Raw genomic sequence first — 23,347 nt, forward strand, 5'->3', positions numbered from 1 at the left:
TAAATCCATCAGCCTGGGACTGGAAGCCTCCACCTTCAGGCTCGGCTGTCCTCGTCTCTCCTCTCTGATGCTGCTTGACAGCTAGAGGCCATGAACTTCGCTCTGGGCTTCAAGCCCCCGGCGGCCGGCGGCTCTGGGCCGGGCGACGCTGCCTCCATGGAGAAGCTGGAGAAACAGCTCATCTGCCCCGTCTGCTTGGAGATGTTCTCAAAGCCCGTGGTCATCCTGCCCTGCCAGCACAACCTCTGCCGCAAGTGTGCAAACGACATCTTCCAGGTGAGTGTGTGTGTGTGTGTGTGTGTGTGTGTGTGTTAGGGTTTGAGCAGTATGAAGATTTGACCAGTGCTGGGCTTGGACACATGCCTATTATGTCATTTATAATGTTAACATACATGCATACCCAGCTATACAATAAATAGTTAAAGGGATAATTCACCCAATTTGAATAACCTGTGTGATAGAAGTGAGTGGAGGAAAAGAAGAAGCTCGTCACAGCATTACATTGCAATCTACTCCTGCCTCTGTGGTGGCTACTGCTCTAGCCCTAATGTCCCTGTTTGACCAGGACTGCCAGATGTTCTCCATTTTTCTTTTCTTCTTCTTCTTTCTTGGGCAGGTAGGCCCAAAGCCAGGTAAGCCCTTAACTCCGCCTCAGACCTCATTTACCCCAATCTGGCCCATAGGTATTCAGTGGGTTATTAGCATCTGGAAACTGGCCCCAACAGTCCCACCAAGGCATGATCGAAGACTGGAAGTGACAACGGAAATGCAACTGGCCTTGGCAAGCATTATCACACCCACATTTTGCGGGACAGTGGAAAGCAGCCAGGGAGGGAAGTGAAATAAAATTCAGTTTGTCAAAATGGGTGAACCATAACTTTAACCAGACGGACAACACTGACAGTCTTTTTTTTTCTTCTTTTTTTTCTTTTTTTTGTAAAAGGCCAATACTGGCACATTGATTGATACACATTGATACGTCAGTCCAGCCTGAACTGAAGCCATGCACATCCTACATGTAACTCACCTTCAGTGGCAGTGCAGGCCTGTGTGGGCTGGTGTACAGGCTGATAGTGTGGGGACCCTGCAGCTGCTATTGTTCCCAGCCAGCTGTCTCTTTCCTGGGCTAGAGGAGCCACTGAGGCCCTATTTAGTGTTGGGTGGATCACTGTCAGCAGCAGCTGACTACATAACCTAATCCTGGCTGCTTTACTCATGCAAAGGCTGAGTTTAAAAAGGAGCAAAATTGGGTGGAACTCATTTCTGAAGGGTTTTTACAGGTTAAAGAGCAAGGTAAAGATTACATCACATCATGGCAAGCAAAACAAAAGCCCAGCCAAGACGTAGTTTGGTGTCAGTGTTACTACCATAATACAAAACATGAACATGCAGCATTATAATATCAGCAAATCATTAACATGTTCAATTTAAGACTGTTCTGTTCTTCCAGTGTTCAACCAGGCTACAGTTTGAAAAGTTTCTGGAGATGGCAGATGGTGGAAGGAGGGGAAGGCCAAAAGGCTGGGGAAAATTTCTGCCAAAAATGTGGTTTTAAACCAGATCCGACGAAAAGTTGTTGATGCCAGCGGGGAAATTGGGCCGTTGCAGCAGCAAATACTAACCGGACACACAGCAAAAGGGAAAATTAAAAATATATAGAGAGAGAGCAGATATGGTGCTTGTATAGGGAGGCCTGAAGAGTTGTCGGTCAGATTATGTAGACCTGCATACACACACAACACAGTGCAAGTCAGTGTTTACTGCAAATCTGAGACTTCCTTCCTTCCCTCTAAGCCTCACCTCATTCTTCCTCCTCCTTTCTGTCTCCCCTCATCTTTTGCTCGTTTCCATTCACCTGCAGTCTCTCCACTCCCCTCTCTCTCTCTCTCTCTCTCTCTCTCTCTCTCTCTCTCTCTCTCTCTCTCTCTCTCTCTCTCTCTCTCTCTCTCTCTCTCTCTCTCTCTCTCTCTCTCTCTCTGGAGTCGCTGGGCCTCTGCTCTGTTCCTATCACCCTGCCAAGTCTATTCCAAGTGCTGTTTCTCATGTCTTGTTTATCATGAGACTACAAACTATTGGGTTGCACTTTAATGATTCACATGCTGAAATTGGGCAATAGTAAAAGGTAACAGTGATAGTAATAAGAGACAGCAGAGAAAGTATGTGCATACATGCTGTAAAAATAGAACATAAACAAACGTGCAACTGGCAACTCCAAAACATTTTAAGTAGCTGGGAAGAGAGAGAGAGAGAGATTCAAAATATTGAATACTCAATATATGTATTGTGTGATATAGTGGAACCATTGTGAAAATGATTAGATATGCGGTCTATACAGTAACTATGAGAGGAGTTTTACCTTTCAAAAGAGTGACTCTAACAGTATTTGTTTGTATTCCTAGACTACATAACTCAGGATGCTGTCAAAGAAATGCATCCGATAGAAATGTTAATTTCATACTTGCAAAAAGAAACGTTTCATTAGGATTTTCTCAGAGAGTTCAGGGCTCGTCTTTTGGTTTTGGTTAATCTTGGTTAATTTAAAGAGACACACTCCGAGGCTTGTCTAAACACAAGTCATCTGTTCGCTGTTATCCACAGCTGACATTTAATTATTTTTCACAACAACCACTAATACTGTCCACTGGGTTTCATGCGGGCACAACAGCAGACAAACAGGAGATTGCCATGGTGCCTGATGACACCCAGCAGACCCCACAGTGCTGAGAGGTGCGAGCACGGAGGACGGAGCAGCAGGTCTGTGACTACAAGGCTGCCAATTCAAATCTCAGAGCTAACTGGGGAAATGTGGGTGGTGGACTGGGCAACTCCCAGAGGCCAGCAACAAGAAATTGTGATTGCAGTGGGCATCTTCCACTGACTGTGTGTGTAACTGGATGTGAAGAAATTGACCAGATTCATGCTGAACTGCAATTAACTGCAAAAAATAAAACTCACTTCAGCCTGTTTCCATGTAGGACTGGCTGAAAGAAGAGGAACTCGAAGCACTGGCAGATTCCAGGGGGTTATACTGGCTAGAAAGTAGAAAGAGATCAGAGCTGTCCCCAAACATCTGGGAGCCCTTGGCAAAAAAAAAAAATCATTCAGGGGCCCTGCGTTTCACCATGACTTGTCATTTTTTGGGCTAATTTTCTAATCATTTGTAATCCAATCATCTAATTTCATACTGATTTTTTATTTTTTGGTAGTTTTGTAGTAGTTTTCATGTAATTTTTTCCTATTTTTCTTGTGATATTTCCTATGTTTAAAATGCTTGTGAAAGGCATCTGAGGCATCTCTCACAAGCTTTCAATCAAGCTTCCTAAAAACAAAAATCTGATTATTGTGGGTTCCCTGTATTGAGGAAGGCAGAGCCCGGGCACTGTGCCTGATGTGCCTAGTGAGCCCGACGGCTCTGATAGAGATGACTGTGCCATTAAAGTACCAAAATTTTAAAATACATTGGAAGCATGAGCAGCATATATGGCTTTGTGTAGGCTACTTGTGTGCAGCTAGCCACAGAGGATGACCCATTATAATATACTTTTGGTGCCTATAAAGTAGTTCTCTTGCATTGCAATAAATTATTGAACATATATATATATATATGTATCAGGTTGGACCACCTTGAGTCCTGACTGGATACCTTACAGGAGAAATTTTCTCAGTCCAACATTGACATTAACAATCTGAAAGCAGACCACACAGCCACTGAAATTCACATTAGATCAAGGAGAAGATTAAATTTACTGAGGAAAAAGTTGATCACACTGTGGCAAAGATGACAGAAGTAGAGGATTAAAGCAGAGGGGATAATGTTTGGGTGAGTGATCTTGTTGAACTGATCAAAGCAGCGAATGCTTTGGCTCGTATGTTGGAGCACCTGCCGACACGGTCTCCAGAGCTGGCTGAGCAACGGCCAGTGCTCACATGAGTTCACCACTTCAAACCTCTGAGGAAATAAAAAAATGAGTAATGATCATGAGATACTTGTGCTTGACTGATTGGGATTAAATACAGTTAGGTTCATAAGTATTTTGAGTGGTTAAGAGCGACGATAGGAATAGATCTCAGCCTCCTGACCTGCTAGAAGGTGCAGTAGGGACCTACTAACTAGCTAAGTAACTAGCTTAAACGTGAGCCCTCTGCAGCCTCTGCAGGACAGTATGTTAGCCGGGCCCGCTGACAGGCTGCTGGAACGTTAAGGGGTTAAGATATGCCTGCTCACTGTTCTACATGGTACCTTTAAGAGGATATAGACACATTTTGGGGTCACTGGACCCTTGTCACGATTGGACGAAGGCCTGTCAGGTCCTGTCTCATTAGGTCCTGTTGGGTTGGGGCTCACTAATGTGTCCTGTTTGGATGACTTTGTCACCTTCAAACCCTGTTGTCATATTGAAATGATCAATAAATAACTGATCACAACAAAGACAGGCTGAACACTGCATAAATCTGTGATCAAACAGGGGTTGTTTATGCTGCTCAGATACACAGTGCAGCTGTGAGCGGGTTCAGTAACAGAATGCAAGAGGTCAAAGGTCAGGAGGGTGATATCACTGTTGTTTCTGTGAAACAGTGTGACAACTTGCAAACTATCTCCTTAGTGTTAGGTAGGTCATCTGAAGTTAGAAAGGGGATAATATTGTTGACAGTCAACATGGTGTGAGAGAAGGTTAATTGTTCCCTGCTGGCTCTTGAAGAGGTGGATCGGGTGGATGAAATGATCTCCCTCCGTCTCCCTGACCCAGGCTGTTAACCCTCTGTGGCAGTCCCGTGGATCCTCCAGCGTGCCGGCCAGCGGGGGTCGCTTCCGCTGTCCATCGTGCCGCCATGAGGTGGTGCTGGACCGCCATGGAGTTTACGGCCTGCAGAGGAACCTGCTGGTGGAGAACATCATAGACATCTACCAACAGCAGGAGTCCTCCAGGTAAAAGGAGGAGAGTGTGTGAACATGCATGTGCTCGCTGGGGGGCAGAAGGCCGGAGAGTTTAATATTCCATCACCGTAATAAAGTCGCCAACATTAGTTTTCCTAAAAGCAGCAGCACTGACATTAGGTGGAGTGAAATGGTCCCTCCGCCAGGGAAAATAGTCCCTGGGGAAACATTTGCTTTACACAGCCAAATATCAATTCTGTGGTTTATGAATGTTGATGACTTTGTTAAATGTAGAAGCATTACATTAAACATTATAAGCATGGTGTTTCAACCAAAAATTCAAATTTGAAATGGAAGGGGGTTTGATGGTATGCTGTGAAATCTTCATTACCCCTGCATGATTTGCAAAATGGTTTATTTTAATGTAAAATGTGGGGAAACTGCGCTAAATGGGCCAAACATTCAAAATCACCGCAATGGTCCTTTAATTAGTCACTTTAATTAGCCACCCCAAAATGTATCTCTGGCACTGCCCTGCTACTATGTGAGTGTACTGACAGAAACCCTATCACAGTGTATGTCATATACTCTGATTTATGAGCTGGCTATTTCCATTGCGTGGTGCTAAAAGCCATGCCTCTGCTCAGCTCTGTATTCTGTATCTCTCACCGAGGGGGTTTCATCTCTGGTATGTCAAAACACTGGAGATGGAGTTTCCAGAAAGCCACGAGGTTACCTCGGTGCTCTGAGGTATTGTGGACCAAACCTGGACAGTATAATCTTTATCACTTCCACAACATAACAACATATTATCAAAACAGTTTAGTTAAAAAATATCTCAAGTTATTCAAAGTTTTCAACATCGGCCAAAAATATTAGCTATAAGTGCAACTACAAAATAAAATCAATGGTGGTTTCTTTTTCCTTTGCACAGAAACAGGCCTGTGAAGCATGTTATTGTAATAATAAATGACTACCAGTAGAGGGCACTATTGTATTCCATTACAGCCAGTCTGTAGTATCCTGACTGCTCAGTGTGTGGTGCATTGACTTTAGCTTGGGGATGGAGAGGAGACCCACCTAGTTGTAATAATTTTGAGAAGATATACATGATAGTAAGCAGAGTCACTGACGATACTGCTGATACTGTTGGTGTTGATTTTTGTATACAGTACCTTGAAATCATATTATGGGCAAAATATGTTGATGCAGTACTGATGCATCTGCTTTTGAGGTGATAAATAGAGCCAGTTAAACTGAGCATTCATCACACAATTAAATAATTAGAAATGTTCAGTAGTTTTCACCAAGCTCTGCTTACATGAGTCCTTCAAGATTCTGTTTAGGTCGGTATCAGTGCTAATGTGTTACTGTCAGAGTGAAATATGTGTAATGTGAGCCAGTGATTGGTAAATATATGATTGACAAATAACAAGCTGATGAATCAAGAAAGATCCTTCATTTCAGACTGAGGGACAGGAGCCCATTCAGTGTTTCATTTAACATTAAAGGGATAATCCACCCAGTTTGAAAAATCGTGGCGCTATCTTCCTCTCATTGTTACTGAGTGCTGGATACTGGCTGGATGCTCCAAATGCTAACTGTTAGCCTCCTGCCGTTGAGGTGGACTTCCCCCCAGCTAACACTCTAAAAAGTAACTGCCTTAACCCATAGGTGCCTTATGTGTACAAGGCATGATAAGACAGTATAAGGTAACATTAGTCATTAAATAGCATCCTCACGCATTATTCGGCATGATGGATCATCATATGTGCATTCTGAGCATGTTATAAGTACATGATGATCATTATAATTACATTTCCATATCATAAACAATTAGCAAAAGTCATGGGCTTTGAAAACTTAATGAGACTTTTTATATCCATTTAGTTATGTATTTTATTTATCTGTGTATATTTTAAGTTGAATCCAGTACAGTATAATTATACAGAGGGTAAGCAGGAAGACAGTAATCTGAAGTATAAGCTCACCTCATAAAGCATACCTCCTGGCTTGTGCATGCATGTGTACAGTCATGGACAAAATGGCAGGACCATGCAATATACTTCTGTGTGTGTGTGTGTGTGTGTGTGTGTATTAGTTTCATGTGCGATGAATACAAGTAACTAATAACAAGTATAAGGGCCTAAAGCTAAGATTAGACCAATGTATTGGTTTGCCAGTATCTAGCACTGTTGACATTGTTCTGATATGATTATTATTATATGATAATTACCTATATATATATTTATATGCATGTAAGGCATTTAAGGGAATAGAGGGCATTATAAGGCCCTATAGGGCATCTTTATTGTGTAACTGATCAAAAGAAAGCTTTTGGGTCAAAAACTTGTTACTTGGAAGTTCTTGAAATTGTTAAACTTTAAAGATCTCAAAATATCAGTCCAAAAAATCAATATTGTTACTGACCTTCACAAACTCACATCAGTCAAATGCTGCCAGAGAGAACAATTGGTGAAGAGACAGTTGTTGAACATGCTGTTCATGTTTAACTGTGGGAGGTTTGCGGTTTTCCTGCAGCCTGCATCTCAGCCGGTGAGCAGCTGATGCTCTAGTTCATCTCTCTAACTCTTGTAGGCTGGTGAAGGTAAAGTCTGAGCAGCAGCAGCAGCAGCTGATGTGTGAGGAACACGAGGAGGAGAAGATCAACATCTACTGTCTCTCCTGCGAGACACCAACCTGCTCCATGTGCAAAGTGTTTGGACAGCACAAGGACTGTGACGTCGCGCCGCTCAGCAGCGTCTACAAGAGACAGAAGGTAAGGAAGTAGCGGAGGGAAGGAAATGCCTGGGAGAGAGGGAAGACGAAAACGCTGCTCACTCTCTGTGGGTGTTCTGCCTGCAGCATGGGAGGCATTTATTTACTGCCTGCCTGTTCACACTGAGCAATGGGTGGTGGGTTGCTCTATTCTGGCTGACTGTGGGCAGCCCAAGTGTCTCCGTATGCATTGGTACAGTTGTCTGCAGAAACAAACTTCTGAACCAGCAGCAAATCTTGCATTAAACGAAAACTCCACCTGAACATTTTTTATAAAACAACAACAAAAATGTGCCTTTTCCTCTTTCTCCACTCACTTTTTTGAACGGCTGTAAATCAACTTCTTGTCTGTTTTGCACATTCCAGACTAAACTGTTCATTAAATAAAACCCTATAGGATACAGGAACAAGAGATGTTATTTTTTGTATACCATGTTTATAAGGTGGTGCTGTGTTATGTTCACTTTGACCCACACAAGCAAATTTACTTTGCTGATAAACTGATGATTTTGATGAGTTAGTTGGTAGGCTTCAGTTTGTTCTTTAAAGCAAAATTCAGTTTTAGTGTAGTTTTTTTTTTTTTTTAAATGTATTTATTTGTTTGTTTGTCAGGGACAGTGCATATTGATGAACAGTATACTGTGGTGTTGGGTTGTATAATTTCCCGGGTGTTAACCAAGTCCACCTGGTGCTGGAATATCCTCATTAGTTGCTCCTCGCTCCCCTGTGCTGCTAATCCACAATCCTGGATTTCTAAATCTTCTCTAAATCTCCATTCACTTCCATAGAAAAACAGCTCAAAATAACACTTTGCACACAAACAAACATGAACAAAGTAGATTATTGCAGTATGAAAAAATAGTCCCGGTAACCATTTTTTTTTTATCGTGTATGTAATTACAATTTTTTTGTGAAAGTACTATCAGGTTGTTTCTTCCGGGCGCAAGGTTACTATGTGGAAGTTTCCTGCAAACACTACTTGCTGGATCTACTTTCCAATTCAGATCGGAAAATAAAAGAACAGAGATGTTTAATTTCCTCCAAAAATGGGTAGCAAGACTTGATGTTTTTTTATATCACATAGTTTACTTGTTAACGTTTATTTATGCACTAAGTGTGTTTTGGAGCTGTTTTGCTCTTGAAGTGAATAGAAGGACTTAAAACTAGTATTGTGGATTAGCAGCCGAGTGGAGCACAAGAAGGACAAAGGACAAAAAAACATATAACCAGCAAATTCAGGACTGCACACCCTTATAATTAACATGTAGAAGAGTATAGAAATACATACACATGCAGTAAACACATGGAAGACACGCACTCATTTCAGAAGTGGCTGTCTAGCCATCTAAAAGGTCAATGAGTGCTATTACAGACACCAGATCATTCTGTATGCGGTGTATGCCAATGGAACATGATTGTAAATGCTGACAGTAATGGATTGGACACAGGCTTACACTCACACACACACACACACACACACACACACACACAAACATACACATACACATAAATACACAACGTGCAAAGGACGGAATATCAATTTAGCAATCTGCACATTTTTCACACACACGGTGACACAGCGGCACACAGGCAAACACGTCTTTGTACAGGTCACTCAGAGGTTTGTCATTCAGACTGCGGCCGCACTGTCCAACATGTTATTGAGCAGTTGGCTTTGGTGACATTTCACTCCTGGTCGCTCCATCTCTCACTCTGTCTCTGAATCACTCATTTGAAATTTAGATGAGGAGGGAAAAGTTGCGAAGCCTCCATCTTTTTGCAGAAGTTGATTTAAAATGCAGCCGTTTGTGATGTCATTCTCGTTTGGGCGTCATCTTTGCCGACAGAGGCGAGAATGTCTGTTACTTTGGTGGCAACTCCTTTGAATTACTCTGTTTGTAGGACGCTGTAAATGTAGACTATTGTTTATAATGGGTTTTGTGTCTCAAAGCAACTGGAAGTTTAGTAAAACATTTGCGTATGTTTGAGCTCAAGATGAAACTAAAAAATGCCACACAGGTTCACCAGGGAGTCTGAAGATTTTCTCTTTTTCTTTTTCTCTTCATTCACATTTATTGTCTCTCAAAAACACAGTTTGAAGTTACAAAAATGATTGAAAGAGTTTCACATAGGAAAGTCATGGTCTTTTCATAATATCTTTGAATATTTGAATGAGAAAGTAGCTCTGACTCACTGGATCTACATTCTGCCTCTCCTGGATCACTGGGTCTACTTTCTCATTCAAACAGATATATTATGAAAATTCAGCAGTCAGTGTTCAAAGCCTGTTAGGCCATGGTTTCCTTATGTCAGTTTGGCTTTGAAATGTAAAAGTTCAAATTGATGATTGCTATTTTTCTACCTATTTAGCTGACGTTGCTAACAAAATGTTCGCTATTAAACAGGCAACAGTATTTTTCACTAGTTAAATGTATGCTGTCGTGGTATTATAAAGTGGTTTGGATTAATGTATCCACAAATATCTCCATCTCTCAACTGGCAACGTTTATGACCTCCAAGGTGATTTTCAAAGTGATATTGAAGTTATGAGTTTATAATTTCAAGTAACCTAGGAAACTCAAAAATATTAAAGATAGTGATGACGGCAAAAACAGTTGTTTTCACCCTCAGCAGCCAAACGTCTGCTCTGAAGTAGAGAGGAACTTTTCTATAGGCTCTTTGCTCTGTGCAGTTGTATAAAAGTGAAAATGGCCTCCATGTTCCTGGCCAGAGCCCCTGAATGCCTTCTGTTCAGACACTGGTACTTCCCATGGGGGATGTTGGAGCTGCCGACATGCACATGAGGGCTTTGTAATCCAAAGAATGTGATCATCACAGCACCTCCCACAAACAGTGTGATGTCCTCTGATAAGGACATTTGTGGACAAATATCTTCATATTTGAATTTTCATATGTTGTTATCTGGGGATTTCTTGTGACTGTGAGCAGTACACTATGTTCCTCGGAACAGAGGTGGAAACACTCAGTACACATCTTGCTTCATTTGCTGAGCTGAAGTGTGAGGTCTTTATGCACAAAACCTGCCCTCTACTTGTGTGTCACAACAACACTGCAAAAAGTCAAAATCTTACCAAGATTATCTGTCTTATTTCAAGTAAAAATGTCTTATTTCTAGTCAAAATATCTCATTACACTTAACAAGCAAATTTTTACTTGTGACACAAGTGAACAGGTAAAAATTTGCTTGTTCCATTGGCAAATTTTGGCAAATTTTGTTTCTTGTTTCAGGCTTGTTTCAAGTAAATTTTCACGTGAAACAAGTGAAAATTGTCTAAAGACAAGTTATTTCTGAGCTGACCATGTCTTATTTTAAGTGTAATGAGATATTTTGACTAAAAATAAGACATTTTTACTTGAAATAAGACAAATAATCTTGGTAAGATTTTGACTTTTTGCAGTGAAGTTGGTGGTTAAATTAAGAACCGTGATGTCCTGATCACTTGCAGACGGAGCTGAGTGACGGCATCGCCATCTTAGTAGCCAGTAATGACCACATCCAGGCGATCATCTCTCAGATGGAGGAGGTCTGCCAGACCATAGAGGTTAGACACACACACACACACACACACACACACACACACACAAACACACACGCTCACGCCATCAAAATATGTGAAGGAATGGGCACTTTTCTGTTCACTTTTCCCTTTCTCTGTCATTTCCTTCTTTCCTCTTGGCTTCCTTCCTCTTCTGCCCCCGCTAAAGCAGCACCATGCAAGATTCTGATGCAAAAAATCTTGTGGTCTTATCTTAACATCCCACCCCTACTAACTGAGATGTTGTAGATTCACTGTATTCACTCTAGTCAGGATGGTCACAGGTGGGAAATCTCCACACAGGAAGTGATGAATCACAACTTAAGAGAGAAATCCAAGAGTGTCTCCTAAACAGCAGTGAGGGAGTGTGAAAGCTGGACTCACCAGAGATGGCTGAACTTCCTCACCACCTCCTTCTGGGAAATGCAAACCCATAATGCTTTGTGTCTGGTTTGGAGATGAGTTTGCCTGGCTGCAAAGTGCCACAAAAGTGTCCAACTGGATTAAAGCTTGGATTCACATGTAGCAGCACTTTGAGAGTTCTGCTCAGTCATATTCCTGATTAGACTTTGAACTTTTCCCTACAAATCAAGGTCAGATGTGAGATAAATTTACAGTATGTGCAAGAACAAATAAAGGATACCCTTACCAAAGTATACTTCAAGTACATTCAATTAAGTAAACTTCAAACTCATTTTTCTAATACACTTTATGTAATAAGTATACTAATCAATAGACTAATACTATACTATTATCAATAGACAACCACATACTTTTAAGTATATTACTTTAATAATACTGGGGACTAACTTTGCCTGCTTTTAGTTTGTATAATTGTACTTTGTACACTTTAAGAGTAAGTGTAGTAAAATTTGAGTACACAACTAGTTTACATGTGAGTTTTATTCTATAATGCAAGTATACTTTGAAGTATACTGAAAGTGAACTTACAGGTATACTGTTAGTGGACTAGGTATATATATCAAAGCCTACTTTCTAGTTTATTAAAGTATAATCTAAGTATAAGAATAGTAACTTTGAGTAGACAGCTAGTTTATATTGAAGTTTTATTTTGTACTAGAAGTACACACAACTATACTACAAATTAAGTATCAACTGTTACAAGTGGCTCTGTTTGGTTCAGAGAAAAGAGTCAACAGCTGATATGACCAAAGACTGCAAAATGCTGGAGAACTCCTAAATCTTTCTTCCTGGAGCAGCCCCCAGGCCTTTACCATGTGGTAGTATCAGTTGTCCAAGAATTATACTCTTACATAGAGATGCACCATTTCTGTTCCAGCGAGTCAGCATTTGTGCAACTAAACAAAGGAAATCGTCCTCATAACGACTGTTTCATTCATTTTATTTTCCAGAACACTGCAGATTTGTAAAGAAAGAAATCATCTTTTCTTCTTTGTCTCAGGAGAACGGTCGACGACAGAAGGAGCAGCTGGTCGACCGTATTGACAGCCTGGTGGCCATCCTGGAGGACAGGAAGAGGGATCTGGTGGGCCTGATTGCCAAACAACAGGACGAGAAGCTCAAATACGTACGCTCCCTCATTCATCGGCACGGTGATCACCTGGAGGCGGCAGTCAAGCTGGTTGAGTCGGCCATACAGTCCATGGAGGAACCGCACATGGCTTTGTTTATGCAGGTACTCAGCAGATCAATACTATCCCTGTAGATATGGTTAAACCAATGTGTTTGATCTATTGACAATACAAGTCCGATACAGTGTCGTCCATATGGAGGTTCCCCACTGATTATAGCTCAATGTTGCGTTAATCACATTTGACCAAATACGTTACTCTGCATGGTGTTTATTCAGCCTGTAACTCCTGCCTCAAGGAGCTGCTAGATCTCCAAAAATCAACAGAAAATTGTGTGTCCCATGTTGTTTCAGAGGCTTTTCCCTTGAGGTAAGCTGCTTTCTTAGTAGAAAACAGATTACTTTTTTGGGGGGCATTAAACTGCTATTTTAAGACAGGCACAGTAGAGTTAGCAGCCATTAGAATTTAATAAAAAAAATTTTTTAACCATAGTACAGTATGTTACACTCAATAGAAGTGACCCCCGTGTCTAACAGTTGATTTAGGCTGGCCTATTCTATTGATTTTATTCTGTATTGTAAACCGCAGACTAGCTTTAACAGAGCAAATACCCAAATTGTCCTACTGAACTGAGGTCACAGCTTTGGAGTTCACTTTACCAGTTTGAATTTTCAGACCCGTTTGTGCCTGAATATGTTTTGGCATGTCTTTGACAAGTTCAAGAAAAAGTAGACAAGAGTTTGACTGCAAAGAGGCTTGAAGATATCAGTTTCAGGGACTGGAAATAAATAATAATCACAAGGGTGTTTGCTTCTACAGTTTATTGGTCATGTTGTCACACAGTAGAGAACATTGGCACCATAAATCTGCAAGGCACAGGCAGTGAACTTGGCAAGGGACTGCAGATGCTGAGTCAGTCCACTTTAGTCTCAGAAGCCACCTTTCACTGGTGCTTTAGCAGGCTTTCTTGGTGCAGGAGCAGCTTGGCTGACAGTGCCTTTGGACAGGGGCCTGACTGGAGGCTGGAACTCTCCTGGGGTGTAGCGGGTTTGAGAGAAGACCGTTCTTCCTCGCTGGTAGCTTGAACGAGAGCTGACGGAAAAGAGTGGCTGGAGGTCTGACGTGTCACTGAAGACTGGCTCAAGGCTCTCTTCACCGGTCCCCCCACCAATGCCATAGCTGCCATCTTCATCCGGAGAGCCTTCATAAGCCCCTTCTGCAGCACTGTTGTCTACATAACCATAAGAGCCATCGTAGCCAGGATCATAGCTACCAACTGGAGCACTGGTGTCAGCCTCCTCATACCAATCACCTGGAGAGGCAACATAAACTGCATGCTCTGCACCAGTAGAGGAAAGGCTGTGCTCACTAGCATCAGGGTTGCCATAGCCACTGTCAAAATCACTATTACCCACATTTATACTGTAAACATTGGAACTGGATGGATTGAAGCCATACCCACTGTCAGAATCACCCTCCTCTGCATTAGCAAGTCCACCACTGGTGTGGTGGGTGTCCAAGCTGGCTAGGTAGCTGCTGGGTTGATACGCAGGGGAGGGAGCGCTGTTAATTTCACCGTGATAATTGACAGAGCTACTGCCAGACGAGACAGAAAAGCCGGGAGACAGAGACCCAAAGTTGACACTGGAAGACCCACTGGAACTCAGCTTCTCAGTCTGCTTTTGTGGGGTAGGGAGCTTTGTGTTTTTCCCATAGCTAGGGTATGTCAGACTGGGTGGTTGGAAGCTGTGGTCCTGGCCAGAACTCACCCCACTTCCTCTGTACCAATACCCAGGGCCTGAAAGGCCAGGCTGCAACATGGAGATTCCGGCTGGCCGGACAGCATCGTCTGCTCCATAGCCTGGAGAGAAACAAACATCCTCAAAATAGTGGCCAGCGTTAATTGAGGGCTCTTCAATCAAGGCCAGTGAGAAATAATTTGCAACAACCGTTTGATTAGACCAGTCTAGTCTTACCTTTAGAGGATGACCGGGGATAACAGGTTATGCTTCCAATCAGCAGGCAAGAAATCCACAACACCCTACAAGTATATTTGTATTTAGTCCAGCAGTCTTACCAAGCAAAAGTGAGAGTAGGCAGTTTGAACTTACTTCATTGTGAGTGATTTAAAACAGATTCACAATCTGTTTGAATGAAGCTGACTGAAGACTTCTCACCAAAACACTGCAGATTCCACAGAAAGGAAAAAGCACTGGTTAACAATGAAGTTACATTAACGATTACAAACAGAGTCTCAACAAATGCAAAGTTCATACCTGCCAGTGGATCAGCAGACGTCCTGCACAGGAGCCCCTCGGAAATGTCTGTCTAATGCTCGAGTCCCTCTTTTGAAGGACTCGAGCAAGCTTCACCTTGAAGCTTTGCTAATTAGTGGCTGAGTAATAACAGCTGCTGGCAAAGAAATCAGGGGTGTGGCTGATTGGCCCCTGAAAGAACAGCACCCCAAAATGGCTCTCTTGAGGTCTTGTGGAGAGACTAGACATGCCCCAACTATTGATGGTGCTTTGGCTTGAACTCTAGGGTTTATCTTTGCTTTGGATGGGAGATTTCTCTGCAGCACAACGGCAAACTGAAACTTTAGACTTTGACATTTTTTTAAATTGTCAAAAGACGATGATCAAACATGATCAAAGATACAAGAGGGGAAATTCTGACTTTGAATCAAATGTTACATATGTGACCTACACTTATTCAGTTTCTACTACAGGTGGCACCAGCTGACACAAAACAACTGGCAGCTGCGCCTCACCTCACCAACATTATGCAAATCCATTTAATCTGAGCAAACTCACCTCATATTTACCATGTTCCTCTTCTTCACTGCAAAATGTGAACTCTTCCATACACGCTCATGGATCTATTCCCTGCCACAGATATCATTACACAGGATCCGTGCCCACTCCCCAGGCCACATCCTGCAATTGATCATCAATGGCTTGATATGCACAGATCCAGAGTATGGACGGACGAAGCAGCAGTAAGCCCAAAGGGAGGCTTCAGCGTTGGGGTCGCTGCTCTCAAAATCCCCCTTAGGACAGCCGAGTCTCTGGTCGCGCATACTTTAACACACACAGTACCACCACACACATGATTAATGCATGAATCAGTAGAGATAACAGTGACCGGGTTGGCCCCTCAGGTTTGCCATATTGACCACAGCTCATTCACCTGCATAAACATATACAAACATATTTCGCCTTATCTTTTTCCCTCCACTGAGCTTCTACAACTCTAAATGCAGACAGTCGGCTCATTTTAATCTAATAATCACATAATCATGATAAAAAAGAACAAAAGCGATGAGAGCTGTTTTTAACTTTTGTTTTTAACATCACATTTGATCAGCTGCTCATTACGTCTGCTTCCTGCCAATATCCTGTTTCGACATCCGGGAGCAATACACCATTGATCAAAAACTGTGGTATCAGCCTCCAGATTGATCAGCCCCCATTTTAAACTTCAATACCCATCTAAGTCAATGGCTTAGGCACATTCCAGGGAAATATTCCAATTTCAAGATATGATGCGCACACACACACATACACACACCGTACAGTACAGTAGTTAGTTAAACCTCTGTGCTGTTGGCAGACAGGAAGACGGATAGTTAATACCGCCATTCCACCAATCTCACTCTGTAAAGATAATGAGTTGAGCGATGGCAGGTTCCTATATTTAGCAGTCTTCTTGGTAATGTTAAGTGTCTGCGTCACACTGTCCCCTCTGAGCAAAGTGTGTGTGTGTGTGTGTGCAGGGACCTTGCCATAATTTCTAAAGTCTTTCAGTTTTGGTTTTTACATAGAAATAAATCAACAGGTCTGTGTTACGGTTATTTTTTTGAAAACATTTTTGGGCTAATTTATAATTTCATTTCAAATGTATTGTGTGTATTAATAATAATAATAATAATAATAATAATAACTGACATTTTTCCAGAAATGTTTTACTAATTTCCTTTATGGTAATTTTCTGGATTTTTTTTCTCAGTAATTTTAAGATACTCGTTGGGTATATTCTTGCTAATTTGGTTCTTGCCTTTTTCCTCATGTTTCTGAAAGAAATCAAGAAATTTGCTTGGGTGTCAAAGGATTAAAAGGGTTTCAAAATAATATTCAACCCTCCTTCCCCCATTCCATGTGTCCACTATGCCCCTGCCTGAGTGTTTGTGTGTGTGTGTGTGTGTGTGTGTGTGTGTGTGTGTGTGTGTGTGTGTGTGTGTGTGTGTGAGTGTGTGTTCAAGAGAGAGAATATGAACCCCAGGTGTTGCTGTTTTATGTCTGACTGCATCCTCTTCCAGGTGTTATAAAAGACAGAGACAGGAACTGGCTTGGAAACACTCTCAAGCCGTTTATTTCACACTGAATTGTCTTACAGAAGTTGTCAACAGCACGGAGAGCTCAAGCAGAATTTGACTGACTTTACCTCTTTCCCCCACATCTGTCTCTCCCTCACTCTCAAACTCTCAGAGTGCCAAGGCGATAATGGAAAAGTAAGTCTTGTGTTGTGTGACAGCACCATGCCTCTGTTTGCAGTGGAGTGGGCTCCATTTGAAGGGACCAGAGCAGTCATTTTGAATGTTTGGCCCATTTTACACAGCTCATTTCTCCTGAGTTTGAGGCATCACCTGGACTGGAGGTCATATCTAACATGAGTGATACCTGTAACATGAATGAGTCCAAGTTACTGTGATGTGTAATAGAATTCTACTTTTGCATGTCTAACAGAATCATTAACATGTTTCAGACTGACATAAATCTTTGAAAATATTAAGTAACAGTTTTAAGTTTCATTTAGGACCTCTTTAGTCCAAAAAAAAAAAAAAAAAGAAAATGATTTGCACTAAATTATATTTGGTGGTATGGCTCTGTTCTGGGACCTCCCCTCCCATGAGCAATGGGAAGCATTTAGGCAGGGAAAGCAGCAGCACCAAAGCCCAGCAGTTTTAGCCAACGCTACGGGAACTTGGTAGAGCAGAAACACCCACAAAGATGCTCAACATCAGTGAACCTTCCTAGAACAAAGGCCCAGGGAGTGGTGAAGAAATGTCCCAGCAGTATGCCGTATAAGGTGTATAAAAAGTGAGTTTCTCAAAGGTTATGGATGCTGTTTCAAAGGATCTGGAATCAAATTTTAGGGCCTGAACATAAAACTGGGGGCGACACTTAAGTTCCTGGATGTGGTCCATACAGCCCTGTGGCCCTGATACGGTTTGGTTCATGTGTGGCTTTGGAAGAGCGGTGCAAGGAGGCATTTGATCTAAAGACTGACACATATCATGTCCTTGCAGTCTGAAAAATGGCTGAAAAAGAGGATTTTTTTTTTTTTTTTTTTTTTTTTTTTTTTTTGGTCTCGCCTTAGATATCCAACACATATGAATCGGACTGCTGATGATAGTCCAACATTAGTGCTGGAGTCACTTTTGAAACCTGGGGTTCTGTGTGTGTGTGTGTGTGTGTGTGTGTGTGTGTGTGTGTGTGTTTGCTCTGACAGAATCGGAACTACAGCCAAGGCACATAAGGTGGAGCGTCCAGAGGTGGGTTATGAGAGTATGAGCCACTTCAACATCAACACAGACGATGTTGCTGAAATGCTCAGGAACATGGACTTCTGCTCAGGTGTGTAGCTGAGTGTTACAACAGACGACCATAAAATATCATACTAGTACATCTAGTATGAGGCAGATCACAGTCAATTCAATTCAAATTAACAAAAAAAGAAGGTATACAGGTACAAGATGGACATGGTTTAGAGAAACACCTCTGGAATTTCAGTGAAGTACAAGTAAAGGTATAGATGTAAAAATCTACTTAAAAGCAAAAACAAATGCAGCTGGTTTAAAAATCCTCAGAATTAAAGGTCATCAAGGACAACTCACATATAGAAAATATGTCTATTAATGTATGTCATGTTTGTTTATGGTGGACTCGATCTGCTTTTATGTTCGCTGTTGCACACATTTGCTTTCATTGATTTCATTGCTTTTGAAAATATTTGATATGATTAGATAATCACTAAGCTTGTGTTCCACATTTATTGGGATATATGGGGGAAAAAAATCTTGATATCTTGATCATGTGGGATTATTAAAAATGTGAATTTACACATATACATGATGTGCAAAGTATGCACTGAATTCACATTAACAGGTGTGTTCAAGGCCACAGTGACTGTTTCAGTTTAATTTGTCCAGAAATGACGTGGTGTGCACCTCAGTAAACATTTTAAAGCGAACCAGACAGAAACCTCCGGGAGCTTTAGACACCTGGTCATTTCCTTTAGTCTCTGTTCATGCAGGTTTAGCTTACTCTGTTTGCTCACTTCTCCAGCTAAATAAGCTTGTGTGTGTGTGTGTGTGTGTGTGTGTGTGTCTTAAGGCTTGGGGGATGATGGAGAAGAGGATCCAGAGGAAGGAGGAGGGGATTCAGAACCTGACTACTGCTCCAGATATTAAGACAAAGAGCCCTCCAAGGCAGGGCCTTCACGAGTTTTGGCCATTTAAAACCAGTTTCTTAGATCTAGAATAGATTTATGTAGGTCATGTCCCTCTGAAATGGCAAAAGTGATTTAGCCTAGCACCTTTGTAATGTGTCACGTTCAACTGTTCTTTATGAGGCAAAAATATTTCAAACCAGTGGCGTGAAGCTTTGAAACATCTCAGACTGTGGGTCCTGCGGGAGCCCCTTTGCCTCTTGCTGCCACATGCCCTTTTTGAAATAGTAGGTGTTTTTCTTTTTTCTTTTTTTTCCCCAAGGTTTGCCTGGTCCATTATCAAGAGAAGACATTTCAGTTAATGATAATTCAATTAGAAATAGCCACCTTAGGTCAGCTCAGATAATGTGATGTGTGCTGAACTGCATGACCTGGCCTGCAGTTCTGATCCACATCGAGAAGAAGCTTCTGATTGGTACAAGAATCCATGTGCAGAGTCCAAGCTTGTTTCAGGTTTTTTTTTTTTTTTGTACACTTGCACTTTTGTACTATTGCAAATTATGAAATCCATCACTCTATTTTTTTCAAAAACTGTAAAACTTCTTAAACCTATCTCCTCCCACAATTTTTGCTCAAATGTCACTAAACTTGCTACAGAGCATCTTCAGACTGTCCTATACAAACAATCCACACAGAATTTTGATTTATCAAAAATTGAGCCTACAGTGCATCAAAATGTTTGACTGTAAATGGTACTGTAAACATACACTTGCAAATTCTTGATAAATAAATCTTCAATGTTCATGAAAAAATGGACAAAATTCTGGAGTCATGGTCGATGATGTGTGGTAAATTTCAGAATTGTATCTCAAAAACTCAGTTTTTGACAGCATTTTGAATTTTGCTCTCATGTGAACAATTGGAGTCAATGCAAGAATGGCATTTTTAAACATCAGTTTTTCACTTATGCAGCAAATCAATCATTGTTAAAAACAAATGATCAACATCTCCATGCTGTCTAGATGTGTATTTTCAGATTTTTGTCTTAATAACTAAATTTTTGACAGTTGTTTAAAATCTGCCTTTCCATGCATGGCTGCCTACTGTCCTGCACGTCAGTGATTGGCTCAGTCAGTTTGTGAAGCTACATGTGAAGTTTTAGCTCAGTGAGATAGAGGCCAGGCCTCGGTGTTGAAGATTGTGAGTTCAAGCCTCAGTTTGTGCAACATTCCCATGTGCAAAAACTCACCAAACTTTGCACAAAGGTCCAGTCCCATGCCAGATTACCTCAGCTGCCAACACAAGTCAATAGTCCTGATGGTGGCGCTACAGCAAGCCTCTAAATTTCAAAACTTATAATAAAGCAACCATATGTGCTACAGCTTTGCAACTTTCATCAAAATGTAGCTCCAATACCGAAGAAACCTTTGTACACTTTACACTTAAACATCAGTTTTTCACTTACGGAGCAAATCAATCATTGTTAAAAAACAAATTACCAACATCCCCATGCTATCCAGATGCAATATGTGTATTTTCAGATTTTTGTCTTGATGACTGATTTTTTTTTCCAGTGGTTTGAAATCTGCCTTTCCATGCATAGGCGGCTGCTATCATATGACTGGCTTAGTCAGTTTGTGAAGCCTCACATGAACTGACACTTGCCAATTAGCTCAGTGAGATAGAAGGTGGGCTTTGGTCTCAGAAATTGTGAGTTCAAGCCTCAACTGATGTAGAATGCTATCTTCCTGTTCTCCACATTTTGCTCAGAATTGCCTAAAATTGCCCATCCCTGACCATTGCTGCATAGCAGCTATAATTTTTTATTTTATTTTATTTTTTGGAGCGGGTAATTCTGTGGAAATTTAATGATTCTGTTTTTTTTTTTTTTTTTTACTGATATAACTTCAAATACATCAGTGAATTATTTAGATTTCAAAGGGTCAGCTGCTTTACTGGTTTGGCAGTTTTACACTTTTATTTTTGAAGGTGAAGCCCCGTGGCTTCCTGTCGGTGGTTGTTTGACTTGACGCAGCTCGGACCGCAGCTGTGCGTAACCAGCTGAGGAGCCAGATGATGTGCTGAGCTGCCTGGGAGCAGGAGCTCATCACCCTGGATGGACCTGCGCACACACCGGGCTCCTCCACCTGCCGGACCCCTGCAGCGCCGGACCCCCACAGCGCCGGGACGCGCAGCATGGAGTGGGGCAAACCGGCCACCTACACCGGGGACAAGAAGGCAAAGCTGCTGGCCCGGACCAACCAGAAGTGGGTCAGACTGGCCACCGTGGTTGCCTACGTGCTGTCGGTGTCTCTGGCTGCCGTGATCCTGGCTGTGTACGACAGTCTGATCTGGAAACCCTCCGCAGGGCCCGGCCCGGGACAGACCCACACCCTAACCCTAACCCTAACCTTCCGCTTTTTTTGTCCCTAACCTAACCCACCCAAAACCAACACTTAGTTATTAGAGGTCAGATCAGCTGCTGCTGCTGGACATTTGCTGTTCCAGTGTGAAGCTGCACAGGCCAAGGAGAACCTGAGGAGAACCTGAACAGAACCTGAGGAGAACCTGAACAGAATATGAGGAGAACCTGAGGAGAAGCTGAGGAGAACCTGAGGAGAACCTGAGCAGAACATGAGGAGAACCTGAGGAGAAGCTGAGGAGAAGATGAGGAGAACTTGAGCAGAACATGAGGAGAACCCGAGGAGAGGCTGAGGAGAACCTGAGCAGAACATGAGGAGAACCTGAGGAGAAGCTGAGGAGAACATGAGGAGAGCCCAAGGAGAACCTGAGGAGAAGCTGAGGAGAACATGAGGAGAGCCCAAGGAGAACCTGAGCAGAACCTGAAGAGAACCTGAGGAGAACCTGAGCAGAACATGAGGAGAAGCTGAGGAGAACCTGAGCAGAACATGAGGAGAACCCGAGGAGAACCTGTGCAGAACCTGAGGAGAAGCTGAGGAGAACCTGAGGAGAACATGAGGGAGAGACGCTGCACACTCCCCTCAGCATTATGAACCTCCCTGCTTTGCTTTATAGGCCTTCAGCAAGAACAACACATGCACTGCCACAGTTTCCACTCGGAGCAGCACACACACACTCACACACACACACACACACACATACACACACACATACACACACACATACACACACACACACACACACACACACACACACACACACACACACACACACGCACACACACGTACACACACGTACACACACACACACACACACACACACACACACACACACACACACACACACACACTCACACACACACACACACACACACACATATACACACACACACACACACACACACACACACATACACACACACACACTCACACACTCACACACACACACACACACACATACACACACACGCACACACACACACACACACACTGCAGCTGAACAGTTACAGGAATATCACAGCAATATTACAGGAATATTACGGGATATTACAGGAATATTACAGGAATATCCCAAGAATATTACAGGAATATTACAGGAATATTTCAGGCAACAGTGTGAACAGCTCAGAGTGAATGTGAACCAACATGGACATCAGCTGAGAGCATCACACTGTGTGAATATAATCTTTGTGGTAACAGCAGCCAACCAGAACAAAGGTTTTTTGAATACTGGGTTACTGGCTCTAAACTTTAAGCTGCAGACTTGAAACAGGTCACATCTTTTCCTGTTTTTTTCACCTTAATTTAACTTTTTAAATACCTTTTGATGCCACAGTTATATTTGTTTTTTCAAGCTCATAACGGCAATGAACCTCAAAGGTTGGCTGGAGTGAGTGATGTCACAGCCACGACTCTCAGTATTCAGTTATGACATCGTCACTGACATCAGCCAGACTGTAGGAGTCTGCAGGAGTTTTTCACACCTAGACTGACCTCGGTTACTACTAGAAGCACCCTCTAGAGTTCTCCAAGGACACTTAAACCTTACCTGCACCATGGGTGCAAACAACTCCAAAAGTCCCGATCCACAGGAGATCGGGAGCGAGGCCGGCGACTGCACACCTGGACTTACAAAGATGGACCAAACATCTTGTCCCCAAAGCGTCGATTTATTTGGAAGCCGGACTGAAGAGCAGTGGAGAGAAACATGCG

The 23,347-nt window shown here is 42.2% G+C and overlaps 2 protein-coding genes across 2 annotated transcripts; one reads left to right on the plus strand and one right to left on the minus strand.

Annotated features, from left to right (window-relative positions):
• The first annotated feature begins 147 nt into the window (after positions 1-147).
• Positions 148-19,447, plus strand: trim54 (tripartite motif containing 54). Its single transcript, XM_030047887.1, has 9 exons — positions 148-276; positions 4,749-4,918; positions 5,811-5,820; positions 7,485-7,655; positions 11,122-11,217; positions 12,635-12,868; positions 17,252-17,274; positions 18,276-18,400; positions 19,160-19,447. Exons 1-9 carry the CDS (start codon positions 157-159, stop codon positions 19,234-19,236), a joined length of 1,026 nt encoding a protein of 341 aa, XP_029903747.1. The 5' UTR covers positions 148-156; the 3' UTR covers positions 19,237-19,447.
• LOC115356661 (sericin-2-like) lies at positions 13,571-15,127 on the minus strand. The gene is made up of 4 exons (XM_030047886.1): positions 15,041-15,127; positions 14,876-14,948; positions 14,741-14,805; positions 13,571-14,625 (listed from the first exon to the last, which is right to left on the minus strand). The coding sequence occupies exons 2-4, from the start codon at positions 14,878-14,880 to the stop codon at positions 13,694-13,696; spliced, it is 1,002 nt and encodes a 333-aa protein (XP_029903746.1). The 5' UTR covers positions 14,881-14,948; positions 15,041-15,127; the 3' UTR covers positions 13,571-13,693.
• Positions 19,448-23,347: the final 3,900 nt, after the last annotated feature.

This window comes from Myripristis murdjan, chromosome 24, assembly GCF_902150065.1.
Source record: "Myripristis murdjan chromosome 24, fMyrMur1.1, whole genome shotgun sequence".
Lineage (NCBI taxonomy): Eukaryota > Metazoa > Chordata > Actinopteri > Holocentriformes > Holocentridae > Myripristis > Myripristis murdjan.